Here is a 24,125-nt window from a genome sequence, read left to right on the forward strand (position 1 = left end):
TTAAGAGTTAAAGGCCCTATGAGTAGATGAGAGGTCACGCCACCTGTGTTAAAGTAGTCCTGTGAAAGACTGCCTTCACCTCCTTTTTCTGTGCAATTTTACCTAATATTCATAACTTTCCAAGCAATTTCCCCAATATAACACTTTTTTAACATTTGGTTTCATTAATATGGGTTTTTTTGTACACAAGTTTCCCCATCTATATATTTTGTGCACATTTAATTTAATTTCAGAACTCCACTGTGAAATTTGCAAGAGCTAATTTTTAGACTTCATTTCTAGTATGGATCCAGCCACTTTTCTTTCTCCTGAAGGAAGAAGACATCACATATAGGCCATTTTTACACAAACACAACTGTTCTAAACACCTTTGATATGGAAGTAGGAAATAGTTTCTCTAGTTTGTTCAGTTTCTTGTACTCTAATGTGCTTGTTTGAATGTGTGTGCCAGTGGCATCAAACTTGTGGCTATCCACGTGTTTTGGACTTCAGCTTCTAGAATTCCTGGCCATTGGACAAGTTGGTTAGGGTTTCTGAGAGTTGGAGGCCCAAACATCTGGATGGCTACAAGTGTGACACCTCTGGTGTAGTGAATACAGTTTATGCTGAAGACTGGGCAACTTGAAAGGCACTGGACAGATGGCGCTCTGGGACCACAAGATGCAGAGCTAATCTTAAGAAATGATTACATTGCTATCAGATATAGATAGATAGATAGATAGATAGATAGATAGATAGATGATAGATAGATAGATAATAGATAGATAGATAGATAGATAGAGATAGAGATATCAGTTATATAAAAATAAGAGCTACAAAATGGAGTCCACAACATGTGAGTGCAGAGAAGAACAAACACTTACTACAATGCAACCTGAGCCCTGCCACATGCACAATGGAAAACCTTCTCACAGCAACACCAGAGTCACTCCAAGTGGCCAGCTTCTAGTCAAAGGAAATCTAGTATAATGCCAAGTTTTGAACTTCATTTGTGTTTATAAATACATTATATCTGTACCCTCAATTCGCTTCTGACACAATAAATAAATAAATAAATAAATAAATAAAGGTTTTCTAAAGCCTTTATCCCAAAGATACATTGCCCACAATGTTCCCATCATTTGATTGTCAACTCACTATTGTGATGATGTTTCTCATCCAGAACCAGTGAACCAATTCGAATACCACAACCTGCCAAAACAAACAAAAGGGTCTCCCAGCAAATCAAGCATGAACTCTTACTAAAACCAAAGATTCACAAAATGAGGCTGCTGTATTTGACACATATCATGAGGGGATGAAACTTATTGGGAAAATATGAAAATGCTTAGTAAAGTGGAAAGAAATCGACACATTAACAAAAGAAAAAAGAGTACCTAACATCCCTTCCACACAGCAACAAAATGTGGCTTGAACCAACATAAACAATGCTGGTTCTGTGACACATTTCATCTCCCTGTGGCAGTGGTACTTTGTCTCAGAGTGGGGTACTGGCCACAAAGCTCAGCCACGTCGATGCCAGTTCAGTACGTGGAGTTCTTACCCTCCCTGCTCCCCCTCCATTCCTGCACAAAAAGACAGAAAAGCATGCCTTACCATGTCTCTGAGGTCCATTCTTTCTCATTTTGGCATCATTACAAAGTGACAGGCCTTTGGAGGAATAAGCATCCTCCCTTGCTTCAAAGGTTCATCACTTCCTAACAATGCCAGAATGAGGAAGAATGAACCACAGAGAAATGGCAATACTGTATGTGCTTTTTGTCTTTTTCTGCAGGAATGGGGGGCACTGTCATTTGACCTCCTCAGGCTGTTTGAGTCCAGGGAGTGGGGATGACTATGGGGACACCATCTGGGATCATGCATGGCAATCTGAGATGGCAATCTCCACTGACAGAGCATTTGCAAATCTTCCTAGATTTAGTTCGTTGCTGGTGTTGTTTTTTTAACCTGGAGTAAAACTGGATTAAAATTCTTAGCCTGGGTTTATTGGTTAGATGCCCCAGGTTAATCAATTGCTATACTGAATTAAATGCCAGTGTTCATGCAGCCTAAGGCAAGACAGACACAGTCAGGTGTTTCCAAGACTTGAATTCATTACTTGTTTTTTCAGAGGTATCTCATTCATGGCATCACCACAAATCAACCACATGGCAAATACAAGTAATGGTAACAACAACAATTAGAGCTCATCCCATAGTGTTAGGGATACAGACTTAAAAACCATCAAAGTGTACCACAGTGCCTATGTAATTAATTAAAAAGCCAATCAACTAGATTCCCTTATCAGATCAGGAGGAGAATTCTATTAGTCTCTTACTTCACAGGTACAGAACTGTGATAAGGTTCTAATTGAATAATGTGACAGGGTGGTGCAAAGAAGCAGTTTACCAAGTTTCTTCCCATTGGCCATATTTTTTTCTTTAGTAAATGGCATGTGTATTCTATTCACACAATTTGTCCATGATCACCATATTAAAGGGCAGGGTAAGGAAACAAATTCATTGGACAATTGTGCATCAGTTTTCATTTTTAAAAGTACTGCAAGTGAAACCTCACAGCACAATGCTATGTGAATGTATCAGATGTCTTCAAATATTTCCTTTCTTGAGCAAGAGGCTGCCCAAAGCAGGTGGACCAACAAACACTGGTTGGCCTATAAGAGACTAAGGGCTTACCTACTCAGATATTAAAAATCCGACTCATCCTGAATTGACTCCTGGCTGACTTTATATTTATCAACTTTTGCTATATAGGGCTAAATCATGTCACTTCAACTTTGTACCACTTTTGTAAAAGTTGGGGATGCTCTAGAGTTTGCTTAGAACTTGGAATATCCTGCAGCTTCAGGGGACAACTGGATTAGGTCCAATTTCTGATGATCTGCTGTCCACCCAAAACACTGCTGCACTCAATTTCCCCCTGAGCTCATCAGGATAAAGAAAAGGAGAAGGATCATATCCATGTTGATGGCATTGCTTCTGCCAGCTAGCTACAGGACTCTGTGTGAGCTCTTGGCCTTCATAGGCACCATATACTGACATCAACAGAGGCACCCTCAAGACTAGGAAGAAGATGGGGAAGTCAGGTCCTTCCTTCTTGGTCATGAGGGGACCTCTGTTGGTGTCAGCATGGGGTGGCTCTGACAGTAATGATGGCAGCACAGAAAGTGACTGATGGTCCAGCAGGGCTGACACGATCTCAGTCTAGCTGGATCATGTAGACACTAAGCCACTACCACAGCACATTCAGAGGTTGGGTGTGGCCATCTTTGAGATCAATCCAGAGCATTTTAGTTCCAGACTGGCCCCAAATTTACTGTAGACATGGTCATTGTGACTAAATGGAAGCTGTCCAGCAAGTGATCTGATGAATCAACATAGGCTTTCATATCTGGCCTCGTTTTCTAGTCATTCCTTCATTCCACTTCACATTTGGCTTCCCGCCCTTTCATTGCCAGTTGGCATTCCAGGGGTGTTGAGCATTCTCAATGCATATTAGGTTTGGCAATTTCCCCTCCTATGAGTATGGCATCTAAAAATGCACTTCTGCTAATTTCAGTGTTGCTCTGAGTTTGAACACCCGTCTTTCTTGTGCTGTCACTAATTTGTCTATATAAACAATCAGCTTACTGCTTTCACCTGTTTCTGAAAGCCTATGTTCCACTTCTCTAGCATGATTGCATACTACAGTGATAATCTCAATGAAATTAAATACTACTGTATTATTGCACCATTGTTTAGAAAAATATAACTTCCATTTCTATGTTTTATGTAATAAGGCTGACTGTATCACTTGTGTGAAATGTTAGCACTACCTATTCTAAACCCTGCTATCTGATCTCCACCCTAGCCACAGCTCTATGATTTATTTAATGAGTTGGAAATGTATATAATGATTTTAAAAATACAAGTGAATATTTTATTCAGCTGGTAATTATGCAAATCATCAGGCAGTTGTACAAAAGCAATGATATAATGTTACTCATAGCAGATTATTTGCCTGCATCTTTCTCAAAGGAAAGATTGAAAGAAATTCTATAATTAATTCTGGCCCAAAATGAGATTTACAGAACAAGTGTTTAATTGTAGGTTATTGGGTCTAGCATGTAATGACAAGACTCTAAACTTGAAGTTTGATCATACAGTTTAAATTTAAATAATCCTAGATCAAACAAGGATTGCAGGCACATTGTTTTATCTTTCCCTTTGTTTAGTAAAAGTAAAAAAAGACTGAAAAATATTGGGAGACAATATCTAGAAAGCCCTTAAACAAATGTATTTAGAAAGTGTGTGATTGATGGCAGGGAAAGTAGCAAAGATTTCTCCTCTCCACTTCCCTTGCATCCTCTTCGTGCTATTCATGGTAGATTTGGGAACAATTTGATATTGGGGCAAAGCCAGTCATAAAGCCATCTTCAACCTGCTGTAATTTATTTAAAAATATTTAAAGACTACAGTTACCAGGATATGTTCATCATGAAGATCAGTATGGAAGAGTCAGCATGTCTAGCCAGGGCTAAAGCCTCTTATTGAGGAACACAAGCCCAGGAAAAAGTCCCTAAATCCATAGAAACATAAAAATGTAGGCAGCAAGAAAATGCCTCTTCCTAATGAAAGTCTTTAATCCAATAAGCTCCAAACCCTCTGGATAAAACCAGTTTTCTGACTCTACTTTCACTGGGATTTAAGCCTTCCTTGGCGATCTTCTACAGCAGGGGTCCTCAAACTAAGGCCCGGGGGCTGGATACGGCCCTCCAAGGTCATTTACCCGGCCCTCGCTCAGGGTCAACCTAAGACTGAAACAACTTGAAAGCACACAACAACAACAATCCTATCTCATCAGCCAAAAGCAGGCCCACACTTCCCAATGAAAAACTAATAAGTTTATGTTTGTTAAAATTGTTCTTCATTTTAATTATTGTATTGCTTTTAAGTGTTTTTTGCACTACAAATAAGATATGTCAAGTGTGCATAGGAATTCATTCATGCTTTTTTCAAATTATAATCTGGCCCTCCAACTGTTTGAGGAACTGTGACCTGGCAGGGCTTTTACCACATTTCCTATAGAGATGTGCGCTAGCACACTAGAGGCATTTGGAGGGGAGGGGAGGGGAGAGGAAATGACAATTAGCAGTGGTCCCAGAGCTGTCATTGGGGTATTTTTCAGTAGCTCCCTTTCTGAATTCATTGCTGAACTTCAGCAGGGGCAGGTGTCTACAATATACACAGCATTTTGCAGAGCTGTTTTAGCCTTGAATCTGGGATGTACTTGAATCTATTGCTATCTATCATTTGGTATACATCTGCCTTTCTTGTGACTTTTTAAATGTTTTTTTTAAATGTTCAGCTTCCTGTTTAATCCATGCTGCAGCGTGTGTTGGCAGTGTGCATTTTGTGACCATTGCAGTCTCGAGTCAGATTGGAACTGCATTATATGGCCAGTTTAGAAGTAACCCAAGTTAGTTTACCAAAATACACTATATGTGAGACTTCCTTTGATGGTTCAGAAATTGACCCTAGTGCAAAATGCAGAATCCAGATTAACTTCAGGAACATGATTTTCTTTTCTTGATAGTGTTTGCAAGGTGAGGACAAAATACTTTCCCCATACATTATCTTTTAAATATCCATAGATTCAAAAACTCTTAAATGGCCAATGAACACTTAGAAATACTCTTTATCGATTCAGCACAGATTACTTTCAGCACAGATTACTTGCAAATAAGTACAAGCAGGATAGATTGAAGGCAGCTGTATTATTCCTGAAAGATTTCCATCACTAGAGCAGTTTCAATACATATTGAGTCTTCCTTATCTGAACTGCTGAGGGCCAGACATTGTTTAGATTTGGGAGTTATTTAGGTAAAGGCTTTCCCCTGACATTGTCCAGTCGTGTCCGACTCTGGAGGTTGATGTTCATCTCCATTTCTAAGCAAAAGAGCCAGCATTGTCCGTAGATGCCTCCAAAGAAATGTGGCCAGCATGACTGCATGAAGTGGCGTTACCGTCCCACTATAGTGGTACCTATTGATCTACTCACATTTGCATGTCTTCAAACTGCTAGGTTGGCAGAAGCTGGGGTGAACAGTGGGAGCTTAACCCACTCCCTGGATTCGAACCAGCAACCTTTCGATCAGCAAGTTCAGTGGTTTAACCCACTTTCTGCCTTTTTTAGCAAAGTAGCTGGGAAATTAGACAAAAACTGGATACATTTGTTCAGCCTCCCCCTCAAAATAAGGACTAATCAAGTCTTCAGGGGGCTTTTCTACCCCCACTGTAAAGTATAAAAAACATTTGCCCTAGCACTGGTTGTGTTATCTCCCTTCAATTATCTCCTTTCATTATTAATCTCAGTCAAAATGCTTTTCATCGTAAGGTACTTAACCACTTTGTTTATTTAATGATTGTTTGTTTTGAGCATCATTAAAATTTGCTTTAACTTGAGGCAGCAATGAAACACTGATCCGTGTATTAAAGGCTAAAAATCTCTAATGAAACAAAAAAAGGCCTGGAGGCTGACCTTCCCGTCCTTCAAATGATCTCCAAGGGCAGCAAGTATGTAAATTATTTTTATTTCTCTAGATTCTTGGGATTCCAAGAAATGTTACCATCAGCTATGTGCCTTACTTAATGAGTACCCTGCTGTGTCCAAGACACTGCTGTTTAAGTGTGTGAATTGCTGTGAAGCACTTCAAGGAACAAAGTTGCTAAGGCTGCCAGCTGGAGCCACAGCATCCCAGTAAGTGACAAATGTCGTTGGAGAAGTACCTTGTGCCCTGCTTGGGGCAAGTGATTATAGTAGATACAGTTCACTCCATTCAATTGGCAGGTTCCTAGCATGGCTTGTGATCAAAGGGAAAGATTCTCTAACCATTGATCTTTTCCCCCCTGGATGGTAATTCACATCAGCTATTTTCTTCTTCTGTCCCCCATCCCCTTTTCTATTTTTGCATCACATCTATTACACTGCAAGCTACTATTTTATATTGTAAGCTATAGAGTGAAACATATTAATTAAGATGGTGAATGAATAAATATAGCTTAGCTATCTGCAAGAAGTGTATTTAGAAAAGAATTAAGGAGTCTGAGCAGAAACCGATATAGAAACACTCTGAAGAGCTTATTCCAAGTTAAGGAGAACTGAAGAGCATCACAATGCACCTGGAACCCACAAACACAGACTAAAACAGGGGAAGGAAGAGATGCTAGCCTTTCAGCATTTGATATTTCTTAATGGCCATGCCTGCTTGGGTGCTAAATAAATCAGTGCCTCTCCTCATGTGATTTCATAGCAGGATTCATTTTTTACTTCCCTTCCCTTCCTCTTCAATTATTCATCTATCCCATTTCATCAATTGCTTCCTAGCATTTTATTTTGTTTTTTCATTGTTTCCAGGACTTAGACTAGATCTCAGTATTCAACTGAGCAACGCTACAGAGAGCAGAGTAGCCTGCCTAGCAACAGACCATGAAAGCATTTCCCCCAGTTTTATCGTTATTCTCTTTTGACCTTCCTCTGTCTGTTGCTGAACCATGTCACACATACACATCAAGAGACTTCAAGCAAATAATATGATTTTGTTTCTTTTTTTAGTAAAACGCTTTCCACAAACCTGGAGTTGCAAAATACCAATGCGCTAGAGCAGCATTTCTCAACCTGGGGGTCGGGACCCCTGGGGGGATAACAAGGGGGTGTCAGGGGGGGTCGCCAAGGACCATCGGAAAACAGAGTCATGGGAGTTTTGTGTGGGAAGTTTCGCCCAATTCTATTATTGGTGGGGTTCAGAATGCTCTTTGATTGTAGGTGAACTATAAATCCCAGCAATTACAACTCCCAAATGGCAATGTCTATTTCCCCCCAAACTCCACCAGGGTCCACATTTGGGCATATTGAGTATTCATGCCAAGATTCGTCCAGATCTATCATTGTTTGAGTCCACAGAGCTCTTGGGAAGTAGGTGAACTACAACTCCAAACCTCAAAGTCGATGTCCACCAAACCCTTCCAGTATTTTCTGTTGATCATGGGAGTTCTGTGTGCCAAGTTTGGTTCAATTCCATCATTGGTGGAGTTCAGAATACTCTTTGATTGTAGGTGAACTATAAATCCCAGCAACTACAACTCCCAAATGACAAAATCAATCCCCCAACCCCACCAATATTCAAATTTGGGTGTATTGGGCTTTCTGATAGATTTGGTCCAGTGAATGAAAATACATTCTGCATTTCAGTTATTTACTACGATCCTTAACAGTAGCAAAATTACAGTTACGAAGTAGTAATGAAAATAATTTTATGGTTGGGGGTCACCACAACATGAGGAACTGTATTAAGGGGTCGCGGCATTAGGAAGGTTGAGAACCACTGAGCTAGAGGTTTTGGAACAGACCCTATCATACCTAACTCCTCAATAAAATGTATTGATTGTATTGTTTTTATTTATTTTGCGTACTGTGTGATATCAAACTGCTATAATTCTACAGTCTAATGTAGGTCTTGAGATGCATGAAGAGCCTAGAGAGCAACTTTTTATAAAGCAGGCTGTATATGCGAATAGTCATAGAAATGCAGATGTTGTGGGTATGGTGACTAAGTGACAAGAGAATTGTAAAGAACCTAATAGCAATCTCAGGGCCAGCCCAGCCATTAGACCTCAAAAATGAGATTTTAAGAGAAGTATATTGAAAAGGGCTGCTCTGAAATGCCTATATCACATATACACAACAAATACGATTTCAAAATATATTTGAACCATATTGTGATGTGGACATCTTCAAATGCAAGATGCTTCACTTAAGCAGGAAAAATGAAATGCAAAGATACAGAATGGAGAACAAGCACTATGAGGAGCGGCTTAAAGAGCTGGGCATGTTTAGCTTGAAAAAGGGAAGGCTAAGAAGAGATATTATAGCCATGTATAAATATGTGAGAGGAGGTCATAGGAAGGAGGAAGCAAGTTTGTTTTCTTCTGCCCTGGAGACTAGGATGTGGAATAATGGCTTCAAATTACAAGAAAGGAGATTTCATCTGAACATGAAGAAGAACTTCCTGACTGTGGGAGCTGTTCAGCAGTGGAACTCTGCCCTGGAATGTAGTGGAGGCTCCTTCTTTGGAGGATTTTAAACAGAGGCTGGATGGCCATCTGTCAGGGGTGCTTTGAATGCAATTTTCCTGCTTCTTGGCAGGATGTTAGTCTGGATGGCCCACGAGGTTTCTTCCAACTCTATGATTCTATTATTCTAAAGAATTTCCACTGCTGCTCAACAAGATCATGTTAAAAAGGCAATGTTTTATCATTGAGGTAAAATTTGAAAGGACATCATTAAAACATACAGAAGAGCCTTGCAATGTTCGCTGGTACATTGCAAGACCTTTGCGCTGCCACATCCCACTATTCAGTTAATGAGTCTTCCCGTTTCCTAGTTGACAATATATGTAATGTCTATATTCTGAATTGGCATCTTATTATATGTCTTTCATTATATATACATATACACACTCTATTATGTAATGAAAGACTATGTTGTCTCTAATGTGTAGCCAGCACCCCGAGGAGGCATCCATACTTTGCTCACCCCCAGATCAATAGCTGGCACTTATTTGATGAACTACAGACTGTCAGCTCTGCCTTCACTCTGCATCCAGTTCCTTAAAATGGCAATTAATGTTGTGCCTCTTCCTGGAGCAGTTAACATGCCTAGATGAAGTCTTCGGGTGATTTGGTTCCTCTTTCCACTAATTAGACATAACATGAGTAATCCTTGTGGGAATCCAAGACAACAATCCATTGCTTAACAGAAGCAGCCTTCTGGAAAGGGTAGGGAAACACTGCCTTTTGCAGGTGGAAATACTCAAAGCTGTCTTTTAAGCATGTGGTGACTTAATAAAACTGCTCTATGGGGACTTTGGATTCCACAAGGGAAGGTGCTCATTATTCCTTACATGCCCAAATTGCAACAAATGCTCCCCCATTTCTCAGGGTAGTGAGAGTTACCAAGAGCACTCCTGTAAGGGTCTTCATAATTAGGAATCCCCAAGATGTGTTATGCAACTGATAATAAGATGACAATTTTCTAATATGTAAGTTGCGCATTCATTAGTTGGCTGAGATGGATTTGCCATTTTGCAGAGTGGATAAACCATTTCCAGAAATAGATTTGGGTTTTTTGGAAAAGCCAGAAAATTGTTAGTCATTTGAAGAGCAAGGAGCCCACAGTGGAACAGTGAGTTAAACCACTGAGCTGCTGAACTTGCTGACCGAAAGGTCATGGGTTCGAATCCAGGGAGCATGGTGAGCTCCTACCGTTAGCCCCAGCTTCTGCCAACCTGGCAGTTTGAAAACATGAAAATGTGAGTAGATCAATAGTTACCACTCCAGTGGAAAAGTAATGGTGCTCTATATAGTCATGCCAGCCACATGACCTTGGAGGTGTCTATAGGCAATGCTGGCTCTTTGGCTTAGAAATGGAGATGAGCACCAACCCCCAGAATCAGACACTACTGGACTTAATGTCAGGGGAAAACCTTTACCTACCTTTGAAGAGCAAAGCTGATGCATTGGCAAGGATAACCCTGATAAAAGAGCGTGGATGAACTCTCTCTGTCAGCTCCAACTTCTCATGTGGGGACATGAGATAAGCCTCCCAAATGAAAACATCTGGGCATCCCCTGGGCAAAATCCTCGCAGACGGCCAATTCTCTCACACCAGAAGCTACTTGCAGTTTCTCAAGTCACTTCTGACACAAAAAAATCAGCTACATTAGTAATCTCTTCTGTCTACCAAACTTGATGGAAGCATCATTCACCCTTGTTCCAAATGCCACCATTTCCCCATTCAGCCCAATAAATTTGGAAGGAAGAGTTACCACTGTTGCAATACTAAATACTAAATAACAATCATGAATATGATACTTTTATACCTGAGTAAAGCTAAGTAACTATTCTGGCAGCAAAATGTCTTGGATCAGCTGTATTGTCCTGTACCCACCCGCTCCACTCAGCAGGATAAGTTAAACTTTCATAAAAATATAATATCAAATTCTACACACACACAATATGCCATCTATTAGAATTTCGCATAGTTCTCTGAGGTTAACAATACTGGAGATAATCAGAATGAATGCTTAATTGCACGTTGCCTGACACTTGTTACAGCTAGGATGATCAAAGAGAATTAATTTCTCATCCTTTACTCCAGCAGGGTCTCATTTTAAAAAACCAGATCTGACTAACCCCCCCCCCCCCCAACATATACATGTTCACGCATACTTGTCCCAAATTTCTGCTTTTCCAATATTTAAGATAGAACTACATCTCAGTACAAACTTAACTGAACAAGAAGTAACTGCATTATTCCTGTGTGTTACTGTAACTTTTTGTAGCATGTGTACCTAGAGAGGCAGGAACTCATTAAACGATGGCTGAAGAACATCATATAGTTCCAGGGCTTGCTGTGCTGTGTCTGGTAACATGTCCTCATGTCCATTGCAGGCATTAAGGTGGAAAGGGGGGAGTACTGTGTTTTAAAGCAAAAGTCAGCCTTTGGTTTCATTTCTATACTTTATGCTAAATAATGTGAGTTATTTTTGAAAAAGAATAAAACAAAAAGTATTTTTAAAGATGCAATTACTTTGGGGCCTTGGAACTATAGCTACAACTGTAATTATAAAAAAAATCCAAGCTGTAGATGTGCATACAAACATATATTCATCCTCAGAGGCCCCATATGCAGTTCAATATGGTTAAACTGTATTTATGAGTCTGCAGTGACCACATAATAGTGTCAAACTGCATTATATAGCAGTATGTTTAAACACTGTTTTTAGGGTAACAATGTTTATTTAAATATTAGTATTTCTCATTATTATTTAAATATTAGTATTTCTCGTTATTATTTTATATTATTTCTGATCCTTACAATTACACGTTTATGATGTTGTATGTATTGCTTTGATTTGTTTGTCTTTGTAGACTACAGCATTTAATGTTTGTCCTTTTTGTATGTAAGTCCCCTTGGGGAGAGAGGGCAGTCTATAAATAAAGTATTTATTCTTATTCTTATTCTTATACAGTGGTTCTCAACCTGGGGTCCCCAGATGTTTTTGGCCTTCAATTCCCAGAAATCCTAACAGCTGGTAAACTGGCTGGGATTTCTGGGAGTTGTAGGCCAAAACACCTGGGGACCCACAGGTTGAGAACCACTATTAATAAGGTCTCAGAAAGACAGACATACACACACACCCTTTGATTCACAGTGTGAGTGAAGATATGTGCATGCTGAGAGAAAACAGAAAGTTTTTATTCTTTTATCTAACATTTTATGATTTTCATGAAATTGTGGGTTTCAGAGGGTGTTTTTTTGTTTTAAATATATACATGTATATCAAAGACAGGCAAGATACCATATCTACTCCACAATTATTGTATCATCTATTGGATGCATGATATTTTGATAGCATTAACAGAGGACTTTTCATATAGTTACTAAAATCCATGCCAACTACATAGACCACTTGAACCAAAGCCAAAAGGGTATTACAGAGCATTTATAATTACAATGTCCTTTGCTTCTGAAAACCAGAAGAACCTTAACACTGCCTCTATTTCTGAGCATGGGGAAAAGGGTGATTAGGGATTCTCCCATCTTGATTGCTGAGTGGAATTCAGTAGTCTTATTGTTAACTCCACAATCAGCCATGTATTGTCTGGCCTGCCTTTCCTTTAAAAATGAATATCTTGTCTTTATCAGCTCATAAATGGAACTACAGATAAGAAAACACCATATTCTGAGAAACTTTCCCCATGCAGCTTGTAAGGTCCAAGTCAATGGGACAGTAAATCAGATCTAAGCTTATACTTTAGAGCAGGGGTTCTCAAACTTTTTCAGCCACAAAGCCATTTTTGAAGCAAAATAAATGTTTTGTGTGTGTGTGCGTGTGTGTGTCATGGGCAAACATTGTGACACAAGTTTTAAAATTTGACAGATGGGCTGGGCCAGTGGAAGATGATGGAGAGTGTATGTGTGAACTAATTGAAAAGAACAAATTCCTATGCACACTGCATTTTTTGTAGTGCAAAAAAAGGAAAGAACAATACAATATTTAAAATGAAAAACATTTTTAACCAACATAAACTTAACAGTATTTCAGTGGAAGGCCCCAATATTTCAGTGGAAAACCCCATCCAGTCCAACCCCTTCTACCATGCAAGAAAAGCACTATCAAAGCATCCCTAACAGAAGGCACTTCAGCCTTTGTAGTAGTAGTAGTAGTAGTAGTAGTAGTAACAACAACAACAACAACAACAACAACAACAAGAATAATGGCAACCCCAGGGGCCATCCTGTTCATCTGCCATGCAGGAGAAGAGGGAAAGCTAGGATGGAAAGGGGAAGGATGAGGAGAGAAGCGCAGAGCCCCTCAGTGTGCTTCATGGAACCCCAAAGACTCCACGGAGCACACTTTGAGAACTGCTGCTTTAGAGGGACTGTCCAAGCTTGGTGCTGAATCGATTTGGGAATAGTATTCGGTGACTCTTACAAGATCTCTATTTTTAAATTCAGATAAAATCCAGAGAATAATGAACTAGAATAACTTTCCCTCAAGCTGGTCCCCCTAAGATGTGTTGGACTACAATTCCATTCAATTAAGTGGACTACAATTCCAACAATCTCAGGTCATGCCAGGTGTACTTTTAGTGGTGTTGGAAATTCAATACAACTAGAAGACTCTGAGTTAGGGGGTTGATCTGAAAGAAACTTTGGTTTGATTCAGTGGTGTAGAGAAGACTTACATAGCTACACTTCTGTCTGTTACCTTGGTAGCATTAGGTTTTCCTTGCACAGTAAGTTCTTCAAACAGAATTTTCAAATAATCTGATTTCATCTGCAACTACAAGAATGAGGTTCAGCTGGACAAGTTGGGGCTATCTTCGATTCTACAAAGATCTTACTGAGATATGACAAGGATTTGACTTCTCTGTACATAAGCTCAAGGCAAGCCACTTAAAGCTTAGCTACAATACAATCTGTTTCTTAATTTGAATTCATATCCTTTGACCATGTGAACTTCCTTTTGAGGGTGGAACTACTGGTATGAGTAGATTCATAATGGATTCTATACTTCATAAAAGTGGAGTTCTCCATACATGCCATTTCCTCCAATCCACTCTTTGGTCTGTAAAAGGCTTGATGGTGGTACACTATAGATCTCCCACAGAGGCTAAGTACTAATAACACACTAATCTTTCCTGTTTGGTGGGTAATTAAACTGGAAAATGAATGTAAGGGGTGTGGGAGAAGGAGTTGTGTTTGGCATAATTATTCACAATAACAGCAGTCTGGGAAAGAGAAACAGTTCTATGTATCTCTTGCTTCTCTTGGAAAATGATATACAGGCAATACCCAATTAATCAGGGTGAATATTTAATTGAATGTCATAATTGTAATCAATTGGAGAGGTGAACTGATTGAAATATCAGGCACAATTTACAAGTTTTTGATTTGATTTGATTTTTTTTGTTGGAAGGAGGAGTAGAACCACGATTTTTTTTTCTCTGTTCTATTCTAAGCAATCAGAAATTGGCACTGAATGGTTCTGGAACAAAAATAAGAAACTCTGCTCTACTAAAACTCTATCACCCACAAATATAATTCGACAATCTATTTTGCACATCAATAAGCTTTAGGATCATTAAACAAAAGATACTTCAGCTATTTTTGAAATAAAACATTTAAAGGGAGTGCATAGGGGACCATAGACATATATGCATTTTCAATTATTATTTTAATGTATAGATTATTTCCAAATATATAAAACATACTGTTTCATCTTTTATCTTGTTAAAAATATGTGTTCATTGTTAGGGTTTTTTATACATAAATTCTCCAGAAATATAATAAAAACAATATGAAAAGAAGTATTCATCTAGACTTATCTTTCTTACTCCATAACTTAATTAAGCACTTATTTTTCCAGATTACCGCTTATGTAAGTTTCAGACAAAAGTTTTTATATATAGGCACAACAGAGCCAATGCCAAGTTAGTTTGATACCTGATTATTTCTATGAGTACATGCTTAGTGTTTCCACTGACATCAACCTACAAATGCTATCAACCAGGATCCAGGATGGAATATTTTTATCTTGCTCTATCAAAATGATGTTGCTATCTCAGATACATTGGTAGATAAAGATCTCTGTGGAGGAAAGTTTAATTCTTTGCACAGTCTTGGCGTCCTAGTCAGTGTTGTCCTGTCCTTAAGTGCTTTATCATAGATGCTCTGTAGTATTTCAGCTTGAGAGCAGCCTTCATTTTGCGTCAGCAACTCAGGATGAAAATGGGTTTTCTTGAGTTGGGGATGATATCTATAATGCTGAGCTTCAGAACAGGCAATTATGCCTCCATGTTCATGATGAAATGGAAAAGGCATGCCCCTTGAAGATGGGTGGCCATGTGATCCACTGCCATTGTTTACATCTCTGAACAATGTTGCTTTGTTGAAGGCAGCAGCTCCTGAAGAAAAACAACAACAATGCACTGAAATTATGTGTGTGTAAACATACACAAACACTTCAAAACAGAGTCATTTCTTATTTAGACCACTGCTTCTTAAACTGTTGGTCTTGACCCCAAATGAGGTCGCCTTAGCTCAATTTTGGGGTTGAGAAAAAATTAGCAACAGTAAAAGGTTTCTAAATGCCACCGAGACATTTGCACCACCCTGTTAGCATTGATGTGCAGTGTTCACGGTGGACATGTACCAGCTGTACTACATAAAAAGAAAAATCAGCCTGTTGAATAAGTCTTACAAATGCTGATTTATTAGCTGTAAATGTTTGATTTTTATACTTATTTTATATACCTATATACCTGGGGCCACATAAAGATTTCCCAAACAGAAAAAAGATCAAGAGTGGAAAAGGTTTAAGAAGCCCTGATCTAAGGATCAGAACACAAAAGCATCAGGTATCCAGTGTGCTGAATCAAAGCACAAAGGTGGAGAGGAATAGAATGTTTTGCATTGTCCCCTGCTGGACATTTTTCCTTCCCCAAATCAGCACCATTATTGCGCTTTTCAACATGCATGTGGAACCCCACAAGGGAAAAGCAACTTTGGAGAAGCAAAGTGGAGCATTAAAATGGCTGCTGGAGAAAGATATAAACACAAGCAGCAGTTTCCAAATGGCACCACTCATGGACAAGAGGAATATATCAACAGTCTTGGGAAAGTCCCAAGACTGCAAGAGTGCTTTTTAAAATATAAAAGGAAAACTGGAGCAAATAGTCCACAAAATAGGAGAAAGTTCAGTATATTAATATACACAATGGTAAATACTCCATGGAATGAAATCACATCAGCCTCGATAACTAAATGTTGCATCATTAGAGAATGTGCCAAAGTTGGCCAACCAGAACTAACAATCTCATAACCAAAACAGAATCACCAATAAGCAAAATGGAATATGCTGGTCGAAAAACTATTGTTAGCCCTAACTAAACCAGATCCATTAAACCAACAGAATGTATTTGTGTGTATTGATCAATGGATTCAATGGATCTAGTCTAGTTAGGACTAAAGAATGTAATGTAATCCTCCAAATATCAACTGCACAACAACAAAATATTTATTTATTTACCACATTTGTACCCTGCCCTTCCCACCGCAAAGGGGAAGTTTTACAATAGGCAGCAATTCGATGCCATACACACACACATTCATAAAATAAACAATTAAAATACAAACAATTAAATCAATTGTTAAAACAGCAATTAAAATCATGCAATCCACCAAAATACATCAAAGTATTTAAAGAAGAGGAATAAAACCTAGATAGAGATGGGGTATTTTAGAAGGGAAACCCCTCTAGTCTCACATATAATCAGACCCACTTGAGATTCACATATGAGTATAATGACTGTTCTACTTTCTGACTAGCACAATTTCCAGAGCATGGGACATGGCAGAGAATGTGAATAATAGCTCCAATTTACTATTTTTGGTTTTCAAACCAACATGATGCTTCATATTTTCTGAAAGTCTTTGAGCATGCTGGGTCCTCATTTGGCTATTACCTGAGCTTGTTATTAGTATTTCTATATCCATGGTTCTCCGGGTGTTTGGGCCTACAACTTCCAGAAATCCCAGCCAGTTTACCAGCTGTTAGGATTTCTGGCAGTTGAAGGTCAAAATTTCTGGGGACCCACAGGTTGAGAACCACTGCTCTATATTGTTAAAAAAGCTATGATCCCATGTATTTTACTCTGGAGGAATTACTTATGGGTTAAAGTAGCTCCTAGCTTATCAACTTATCACCACTCTGATGGCCGAAAGCGAGGAGGAGCTGAGGAGCCTTCTATCAAGGTGAAAGAAGAAAGCACAAAAGCTGGGTTGCAGCTAAACATAAAAAAAAAACCAAGATTATGGCAACAAGAATGATTGACAACTGGAAAATAGAGGGAGAAAATGTGAAGGCCGTGACAGACTTTGTATTTCTAGGTGCAAAGATTACTGCAGATGCAGACTGTGGCCAGGAAATCAGAAGACGCTTACTTCTTGGGAGGAGAGCAATGTCCAGTCTCGATAAAATAGTAAAGAGTAGAGACATCAGACTGGCAACAAAGATCCGCCTAGTCAAAGCCATGGTATTCCCTGTAGTAACCTACGGATGTGAGAGCTGGACCTTAGGGAAGGCTGAGCGAAGGAATATCGATGCTTTTGAGCTGTGATGTTGGAGGAAAGTTCTGAGAGTGCCTTGGACTGCAAGAAGATCCAACCAGTCCATCCTCCAGGAAATAAAGCCCAGCTGCTCACTGGAAGGAAGGATACTAGAGACAAAGTTGAAGTACTTTGGCCACATCATGAGGAGACAGCAAAGCCTAGAGAAGACAATTATGCTGGGGAAAGTGGAAGGCAAAAGGAAGAGGGGCCGACCAAGGGCAAGATGGATGGATGGATGGCATCCTTGAAGTGACTGGACTGACCTTGAAGGAGCTGGGGGTGGTGACGGCCGACAGGGAGCTCTGGCGTGGGCTGGTCCATGAGGTCACGAAGAGTCGGAGACGACTGAACGAATGAACAACAACAGCTTATCAACTTACCAGCAGGCTGCTCAGTCTTTTTTGCTGAGGGCCTCTTCAGTCTTTCCCGACTACAGTCCGAGTCACTGTCATTGCATTCACTGTCTCCTTTTCCACTGTCTTTTCCACTCAATTGATCCAAAGCTGAATGTTCACTAAAAAGGATGGGAGAAATCGTCAATGTATTTGCCGCAGGGATATGCTCAAGCAGAAATATAAAAAATAATTTGTAAGAATTATATTCAACACTATTAGATGAAAGAATGGAAAATTCCAACCCTTGCCCATGGTCCACAGGGGCTAAAAGGCTTAATCTGCACAAATTGCAAGATTTGTGCAGTTTTGTTTCACACACCAAATTCTGTAAACTACAATTCAGGATGAAGGAAGAATATATTTTTATTAACTACTTCACTGCTGGAGAAGAAAGAACGTGTATTGGAAAAGGTCATTGGTGAAAGGGATTGCTCCTTCAGCAAAATACACTGTCTCTACAAAATAAAATTTAGAACTCTTTGGCACTTAGGCATCCAAGAAAAAAAGAGTGGCACAGTTATCAAGGGAAAATGAGAAATAGTTTGTATGTGAACTATCTACAGTGTCAAACTCTCTAAAATACCACCAATTTGGTGAGTGAAAGGCCATTTCATGGAATCAGAATTCTTATTTGGGAAGGCAATGGCATCATTTTGCTCATTTTACAGATCTGTACATGTTGCTACCAATCTACTTATGACATACAAAATGTACACAACAGTGGGAGCCACACGTGCATTGCACAAAAATATGTAGACATTTCCCAACTCAATGAGAAGATGAAAAAGGCAAGTTGAAAGAAAAGGTGGTAGTTACCTGAAGCTTGAAGCTGTTTGGCCCACGTCCCATACAGATGAGAGTAGATGAGATGTCACACCTTGACCCTGTCAAAGAGAAGCAAACAAAAACCATGTTTAGATGTAAAACACTGCAATATATCATTAAATGCAAGCCAATACTTCTGTGATTGGGAACTCACCCTGTTATATCTCTTATGCAACTGCAGTTGTTTTTTAAATAGCATTTCAGGAAAATGCCTACTTTTTTGGATGGCATATTTCAGAATGCTCTACAGTGCCCCTTTGGCTATGATTCAAGTGATTTACTCTAGTTGGCATGAATAGTTGGATTGAGTTTGGTACTGGGAATGGTGCTTTTCTACTAGCAGTCCTGCTGGCACAAGGGTTAACCTATTGCATCACTGGGGGCTCCAACAGGGCCTCCACTAGAGTGGTGAAAATAAGTGTCATTATTCTCTGCTTTTCACTGGCTAATCTCCAGAAGTAAGCAGATTAAGGGTTTCTGTCGGAACTCAAGTCTGATATCACAAGGTTGCTACACTGGTTTAAGTCAGAAGAGATCAGCTTAAACTCAACTTCCTGCCTTCAGCTGGACAGTGAATGATGCTGTCAGTCTCTCCTCACTCCTCTCTGAACAGACTGAGGCAAAAAATACAGTAAACCAGATCTGACAAAGACATCCCAAGGGAGCTGACATGAGGGTGAATTAGATGGAGAGGAGCAGGCCGAAGACAGACCTCTGGGTAATAGCTGGTAGATTTGTAAAATTACTAATTCACATTGGTCTAATGAAAGTCTGTCTTGGATTGCTGTGAGTTTTCCAGGCTGTATGGCCATGTTCCAGAAGCATTCTAACCTGATGTTTCACCCACATCTATGGCAGGGATCCTCAGAGGTTGTGAGGTCTGCTGAAAACTAGAAAAATGGGGTTTATATATTTGTGGAATGTCCAGAGTGGGAGAAAGAACTCTTGTATATTGGAGCTAGGTGTGAATGTTTCAATTGGTCACCTTGCTTAGCACTGAATGACCTTGCAGCTTCAAAGCCTGGATGCCTCCTGCCTGAGGGAATCCTTTGTTGGGAGGTGTCACCTGGCTCTGATTGTTTCCTGTCTGGAATCCCCCTGTTTTCAGAGTGTTGCTCTTTATTTACTGCCCCAATTTGAGAGTTTTTTCCTACCGGTAGCCAGATTTTGTTCATTTTCATGGATTCCTCCTTTCTGTTGAAATTGTCCACATGCTTGTGGATTTCAATGGCTTCTCTGTGTCATCTGAAATGGTGAAATCATGATAACTTGGGAGGAACAGAATCATGCTTGAAACACCTCTCCATAGAAGCTTTAATTCTGGTGCTGAAAACAATTTATTGGTCAGAGCATATGCTCAGAAATACCTTGGACTGGAGCAGATCAATTGAAACAAATGGCTCTGACTTAGAAGTTCCCACTAATGCAATAGGTCTACTCTCATGGGAACTAACATTGGATTTGAGTTCAGCAGGTGAAATTGGCCTGACCACCAAATGTTGCTGGACTGCCACTCCCAGCAGTCCATGCCAAGACAGCTGATGATGAGGGACCCTGGGAGTTGCAGTTCAACTGGGAAGACTATGTGAATTGCACCCCTGACATACTCCTATATCCTGTAAATGTATGTCTGGCTGCCAAGACCATGATTTTGTCCCATGCTCTGGATGATGAAGGTTTAATGTCAAACAAAAGAGATTCCAAGCAATCTTGAGCCACAGCCGGAGGTGTCCAGAAACCACAAAGGGAGGCACATCCAGAGAGTTTGCAAAGAACCACTACATTTGTTCCACCATTGTGGTGCAGTCCTCATAGACAAGTTAAACATGAGTCAACAATGTGATGCGGCAGCCTAAAAAGCCATTGGCATTTTGCCCTGCACCAATAGGAGTATAATGTCTAGATCCAGGGAAGTCATGCTCCCCCTCTATTCTGCCTTGGTTAGACAACACCTGAAATACTGTATCCAGTTCTGGGCACCACAATTGAAGGGAGATGTTGGCAAGCTGGAATGTGTTCAGAGGAGGGCAACTAAAATAGTCAAAGGTTTGGAGAACAAGCCCTATGAGGAGTGGTTTAAAGAGCTGGGCATGTTTAGCCTGCAGAAGAGAAGGCTGAGAGGAGACATGATGAGGGCCATGTATAAATATGTGAGGGGAAGTCATAGGGAGGAGGGAGCAAGCTTTTTTTCTGCTGCCCTGGAGACTAGGACACAAAACAATGGCTTCAAACTACAGGAAAAGAGATTCCACCTGAACACGAGGAAGGACTTCTAGACTGTGAGAGCTGTTCAGCAGTGGAACTCTCTGCCCTGGAGTGTGGTGGAGGCTCCTTCTTTGGAGGCTTTTAAACAGAGGCTGGATGGCCATCTGTCAGGAGTACTTTGAATGTGATTTTCCTATTTATTGACAGGGGGTTGGACTAGATGGCCCAATAAGTTTGTTCCAATTCTATGATTCTATGATTTCCCTACAGACCCAAAGACCAAAAAAAAAAAAAAAAAAGGGAACTACTTCACTATGTAACACAATTTTTGTTCCTGGGTTATAAATGCCATTTTCTAATTGGCTCTATCACAAAAACATGGAAAACACCTAATAACCTGCAAAAACACTGTTTTTGTGGGATACCCCGCAGCACATTTTGCTATAGGTTTTCAATGAATATCTGATAGGGAATTCAACATAGCTTGTGGCAACCACAAAAATGAGGTTTCTGGAGTATCACAACTATTTTCAATGTAAATACTGCACAACTAAACAAGAAATAACACTTTCAATCTAGGAACAGGATTTTTTTTCAAAATGTGTTACATAGTGCTTTCAAAGCAAAGAGTCTAGTATGACTAGTTGGATTTTTCTTTGTGGAGTGAGAAGTGTGTACCTGGGAGGTAGAACTAGGGAGGCCTCTCTCTGCCTCACACAAGGCATCTCTGCTGCTTTCTTCTCCCAAAGGGGCAGCAGGGCTAGGTCCGGGATGTGTGTCCATGGGGCCATGCTGTCCAAGAGAGAAGGCGCGCTTCTGGCCCCTTTGGGATCCCCTCAGCTTCAGAAGGATCCTCCTGCTTTTGCAAAGGGAGGCGCCCACCAGGAGGATGGCGACCAGCAGCACGCCGCAGGCTCCGGCCAAGACCCAGATCAGCACGATGGAGAGCTCCCAATGAAGGTCCATTATTCCGACGCCAGGGGGCAGCCGCTCCCTGGGAATCAGCGGCAGCGCCGCCGTGGAAGTCAGCGAGGGATTCCCTCCGTCCTCGACGGGCACCGCCGCCGAGAAAGGCTCTACCGAGGAGGCTCCCGGCGGGTCGTTCTCGTCGACGAGGCGGACGGAGAGGCGGCGCGTGGAGCGGGCGGGGGGAGATCCGCGGTCCTGGGCCAGCAGCGTCAGGTTGTACTCGGGCACGCGCTCCCGGTCCAGCGGCCCCGACGCCAGCAGCAGGAAGCTGCGCCCGCGCTCCTTGCCGTGCTCCTGGCCTCCCTCCAGGCCCTGATCATCTTCCTCCTCGTCGTCGTCGTCTTCCTCGTGGGCGGGGCGGAGGGTGAAGGGCGGCGGGGCTCCCTCCTTGCCTCCCTCGGGGCTGACCAGGGAGAGGCTGACTTGCCCGTTGGCGCCGGAGTCGCGGTCCCAGACGCTGACCAGGGCCACCAGGCTGCCTGGCGGGGCGGCCTCGCTGACGTAGGCGAGCTCCTCTCCGTCGGGGCCCCGCTCTTCTCCCTCTCCTCCGTCTCCCTCTTCCTGGGCCCGGCTGCGGAGGGGCCGGAGGTCGATCTGGGGCGCGTTGTCGTTGACGTCGAGGAGTCGGACGAGGACCTTGCAGGCGGCGCGGAGCGGTGAGGCGCCGCGGTCGGAGGCCTGGACGTCGAGCTCGAAGGCGCGCTGGCGCTCGTAGTCGAGGGCGGCGCGGAGGCTGAGTCGGCCGGAGAGCGGGTCGAGGGCGAAGAGGGCGCGCGCCTCGGCCCCCACCTGGCTGCCCCAGGCGTAGAGCAGCGCCCCGTTGGCGCCCTCGTCCGGGTCGGCGGCGCCCAGCTCCAGCAGCAAGGCGCCCGGCGGCGCGTCCTCGGGCAGCTCCAGCAGCCGCGGCGCGCCCCCGCGGGGGAAGGCCGGCGCGTTGTCGTTGGCGTCGAGCACGCGCAGGGCCAGGGTGGCCGTGCCGGACCGCGCGGGGCTCCCGCCGTCCTTGGCCACCAGCTCCAGGCGGAAGGAGGCCTGCGCCTCGCGGTCCAGCGGCGCCAGCAGCACCAGCTCGGCGCCCTTCAGCCCGTCCGCGCGGCGCGGCGCCTCCAGCCCGAAGTGCCGGTTGGGCGAGAGCGCGAAGCTCTGCACCCCGTTGGCGCCCGCGTCCGGGTCCAGCGCCAGCCCCAGCGGGAGCCGCGTCCCCGGCAGCGCCGCCTCCGACACCTCCAGGGACACCTCCGCCTGCGGGAAGCGCGGCGCGTGGTCGTTCACGTCCCGCACCTCCAGCTCCACCTGCAGCACCTGGTACGGCGACGAGGAGCCCGCGCCCCCCAGGCACACCACGTCGAAGGAGAGCGCGCACCAGGCCGACGAGGCCCCGCACAGCGCCTCCCGGTCCAGCCGCTCCGGCCCCAGGCTCAGCTGCCCGTCCCGCTCCCGCACGCGCACCAAGGACCCGTTGCCCGGAGGCTTCAGCAGGCGGAAACTCCCGACGACGGCAGAACCCAGCTTCTTGTGCATCTCTTCCACGAGGATGCCAAACACCGTCCCGGGGGGCTCCTCCTCGTTCAGGCTGAAGCGGAAGATCTCGCCCCAAGTCAGGGAGAAGGAGCAGAGCAGCAGGCAGAGCGGACGGACCATGACTTCTCCTCTGACCAAAAGCTGGGGGAACTCAAAAGGGCCTTCTTCTCGCGCTCCGCACTTTGCCTCGCTGCTCGCCTCTGTCCTAATCCGGCTTTGCTCCCTCCTCCTCTGTCCCGGGCCGCACTCCTCCCCAACGTCCCGCTGAACTCGTCTTGCCCGGGGCTGATATGGTTAACTCCATGCAAATGAGGCGCTCTCTTCGACCAATCCGCTGATTCCCCGCGGGATGGAAGGGGAACCTGGCCGGCCAATGGGAGGCGTGCGCGCATCCCCTTCCCAGCTTTGCAAACTGAAGGAAACAGGAGAAGTTTCTTCTTCCCATCCTCTTAACTCATTCCGTTTGACTCCCATCAAGTCTAAAACTCTTGC

The 24,125-nt window shown here is 42.6% G+C and overlaps 2 protein-coding genes across 2 annotated transcripts; both read right to left on the reverse strand.

The window, feature by feature from the left end:
• Positions 1-14,962: 14,962 nt before the first annotated feature.
• Positions 14,963-22,172, reverse strand: LOC132770202 (protocadherin-8-like). Its single transcript, XM_060767087.2, has 4 exons — positions 21,822-22,172; positions 18,930-18,997; positions 18,099-18,232; positions 14,963-15,512 (listed from the first exon to the last, which is right to left on the reverse strand). Exons 1-4 carry the CDS (start codon positions 22,107-22,109, stop codon positions 15,151-15,153), a joined length of 852 nt encoding a protein of 283 aa, XP_060623070.2. The 5' UTR covers positions 22,110-22,172; the 3' UTR covers positions 14,963-15,150.
• LOC137096580 (protocadherin-8-like) lies at positions 22,109-23,902 on the reverse strand. Its single transcript, XM_067466248.1, has 2 exons — positions 22,174-23,902; positions 22,109-22,133 (listed from the first exon to the last, which is right to left on the reverse strand). The coding sequence occupies exons 1-2, from the start codon at positions 23,751-23,753 to the stop codon at positions 22,109-22,111; spliced, it is 1,605 nt and encodes a 534-aa protein (XP_067322349.1). The 5' UTR covers positions 23,754-23,902.
• Positions 23,903-24,125: the final 223 nt, after the last annotated feature.

Source organism: Anolis sagrei, chromosome 3, assembly GCF_037176765.1.
Source record: "Anolis sagrei isolate rAnoSag1 chromosome 3, rAnoSag1.mat, whole genome shotgun sequence".
NCBI lineage: Eukaryota > Metazoa > Chordata > Lepidosauria > Squamata > Dactyloidae > Anolis > Anolis sagrei.

Coding starts and splice junctions, on each gene's coding strand:
- LOC132770202 (XM_060767087.2), bottom strand. CDS start 22,109: ATGGACCTTCATTGGGAGCTCTCCATCGTGCTGATCTGGGTCTTGGCC. Junction 18,233..18,929: donor CAAACAGCTTCAAGCTTCAG/GTAACTACCACC, acceptor CATCCTTTTTAG/TGAACATTCAGCTTTGGATC. Junction 15,513..18,098: donor AAAGACTGAGCAGCCTGCTG/GTAAGTTGATAA, acceptor GTTTTTCTTCAG/GAGCTGCTGCCTTCAACAAA.
- LOC137096580 (XM_067466248.1), bottom strand. CDS start 23,753: ATGGTCCGTCCGCTCTGCCTGCTGCTCTGCTCCTTCTCCCTGACTTGG. Junction 22,134..22,173: donor GAGGACGGAGGGAATCCCTC/GCTGACTTCCAC, acceptor ATTCCCAGGGAG/CGGCTGCCCCCTGGCGTCGG.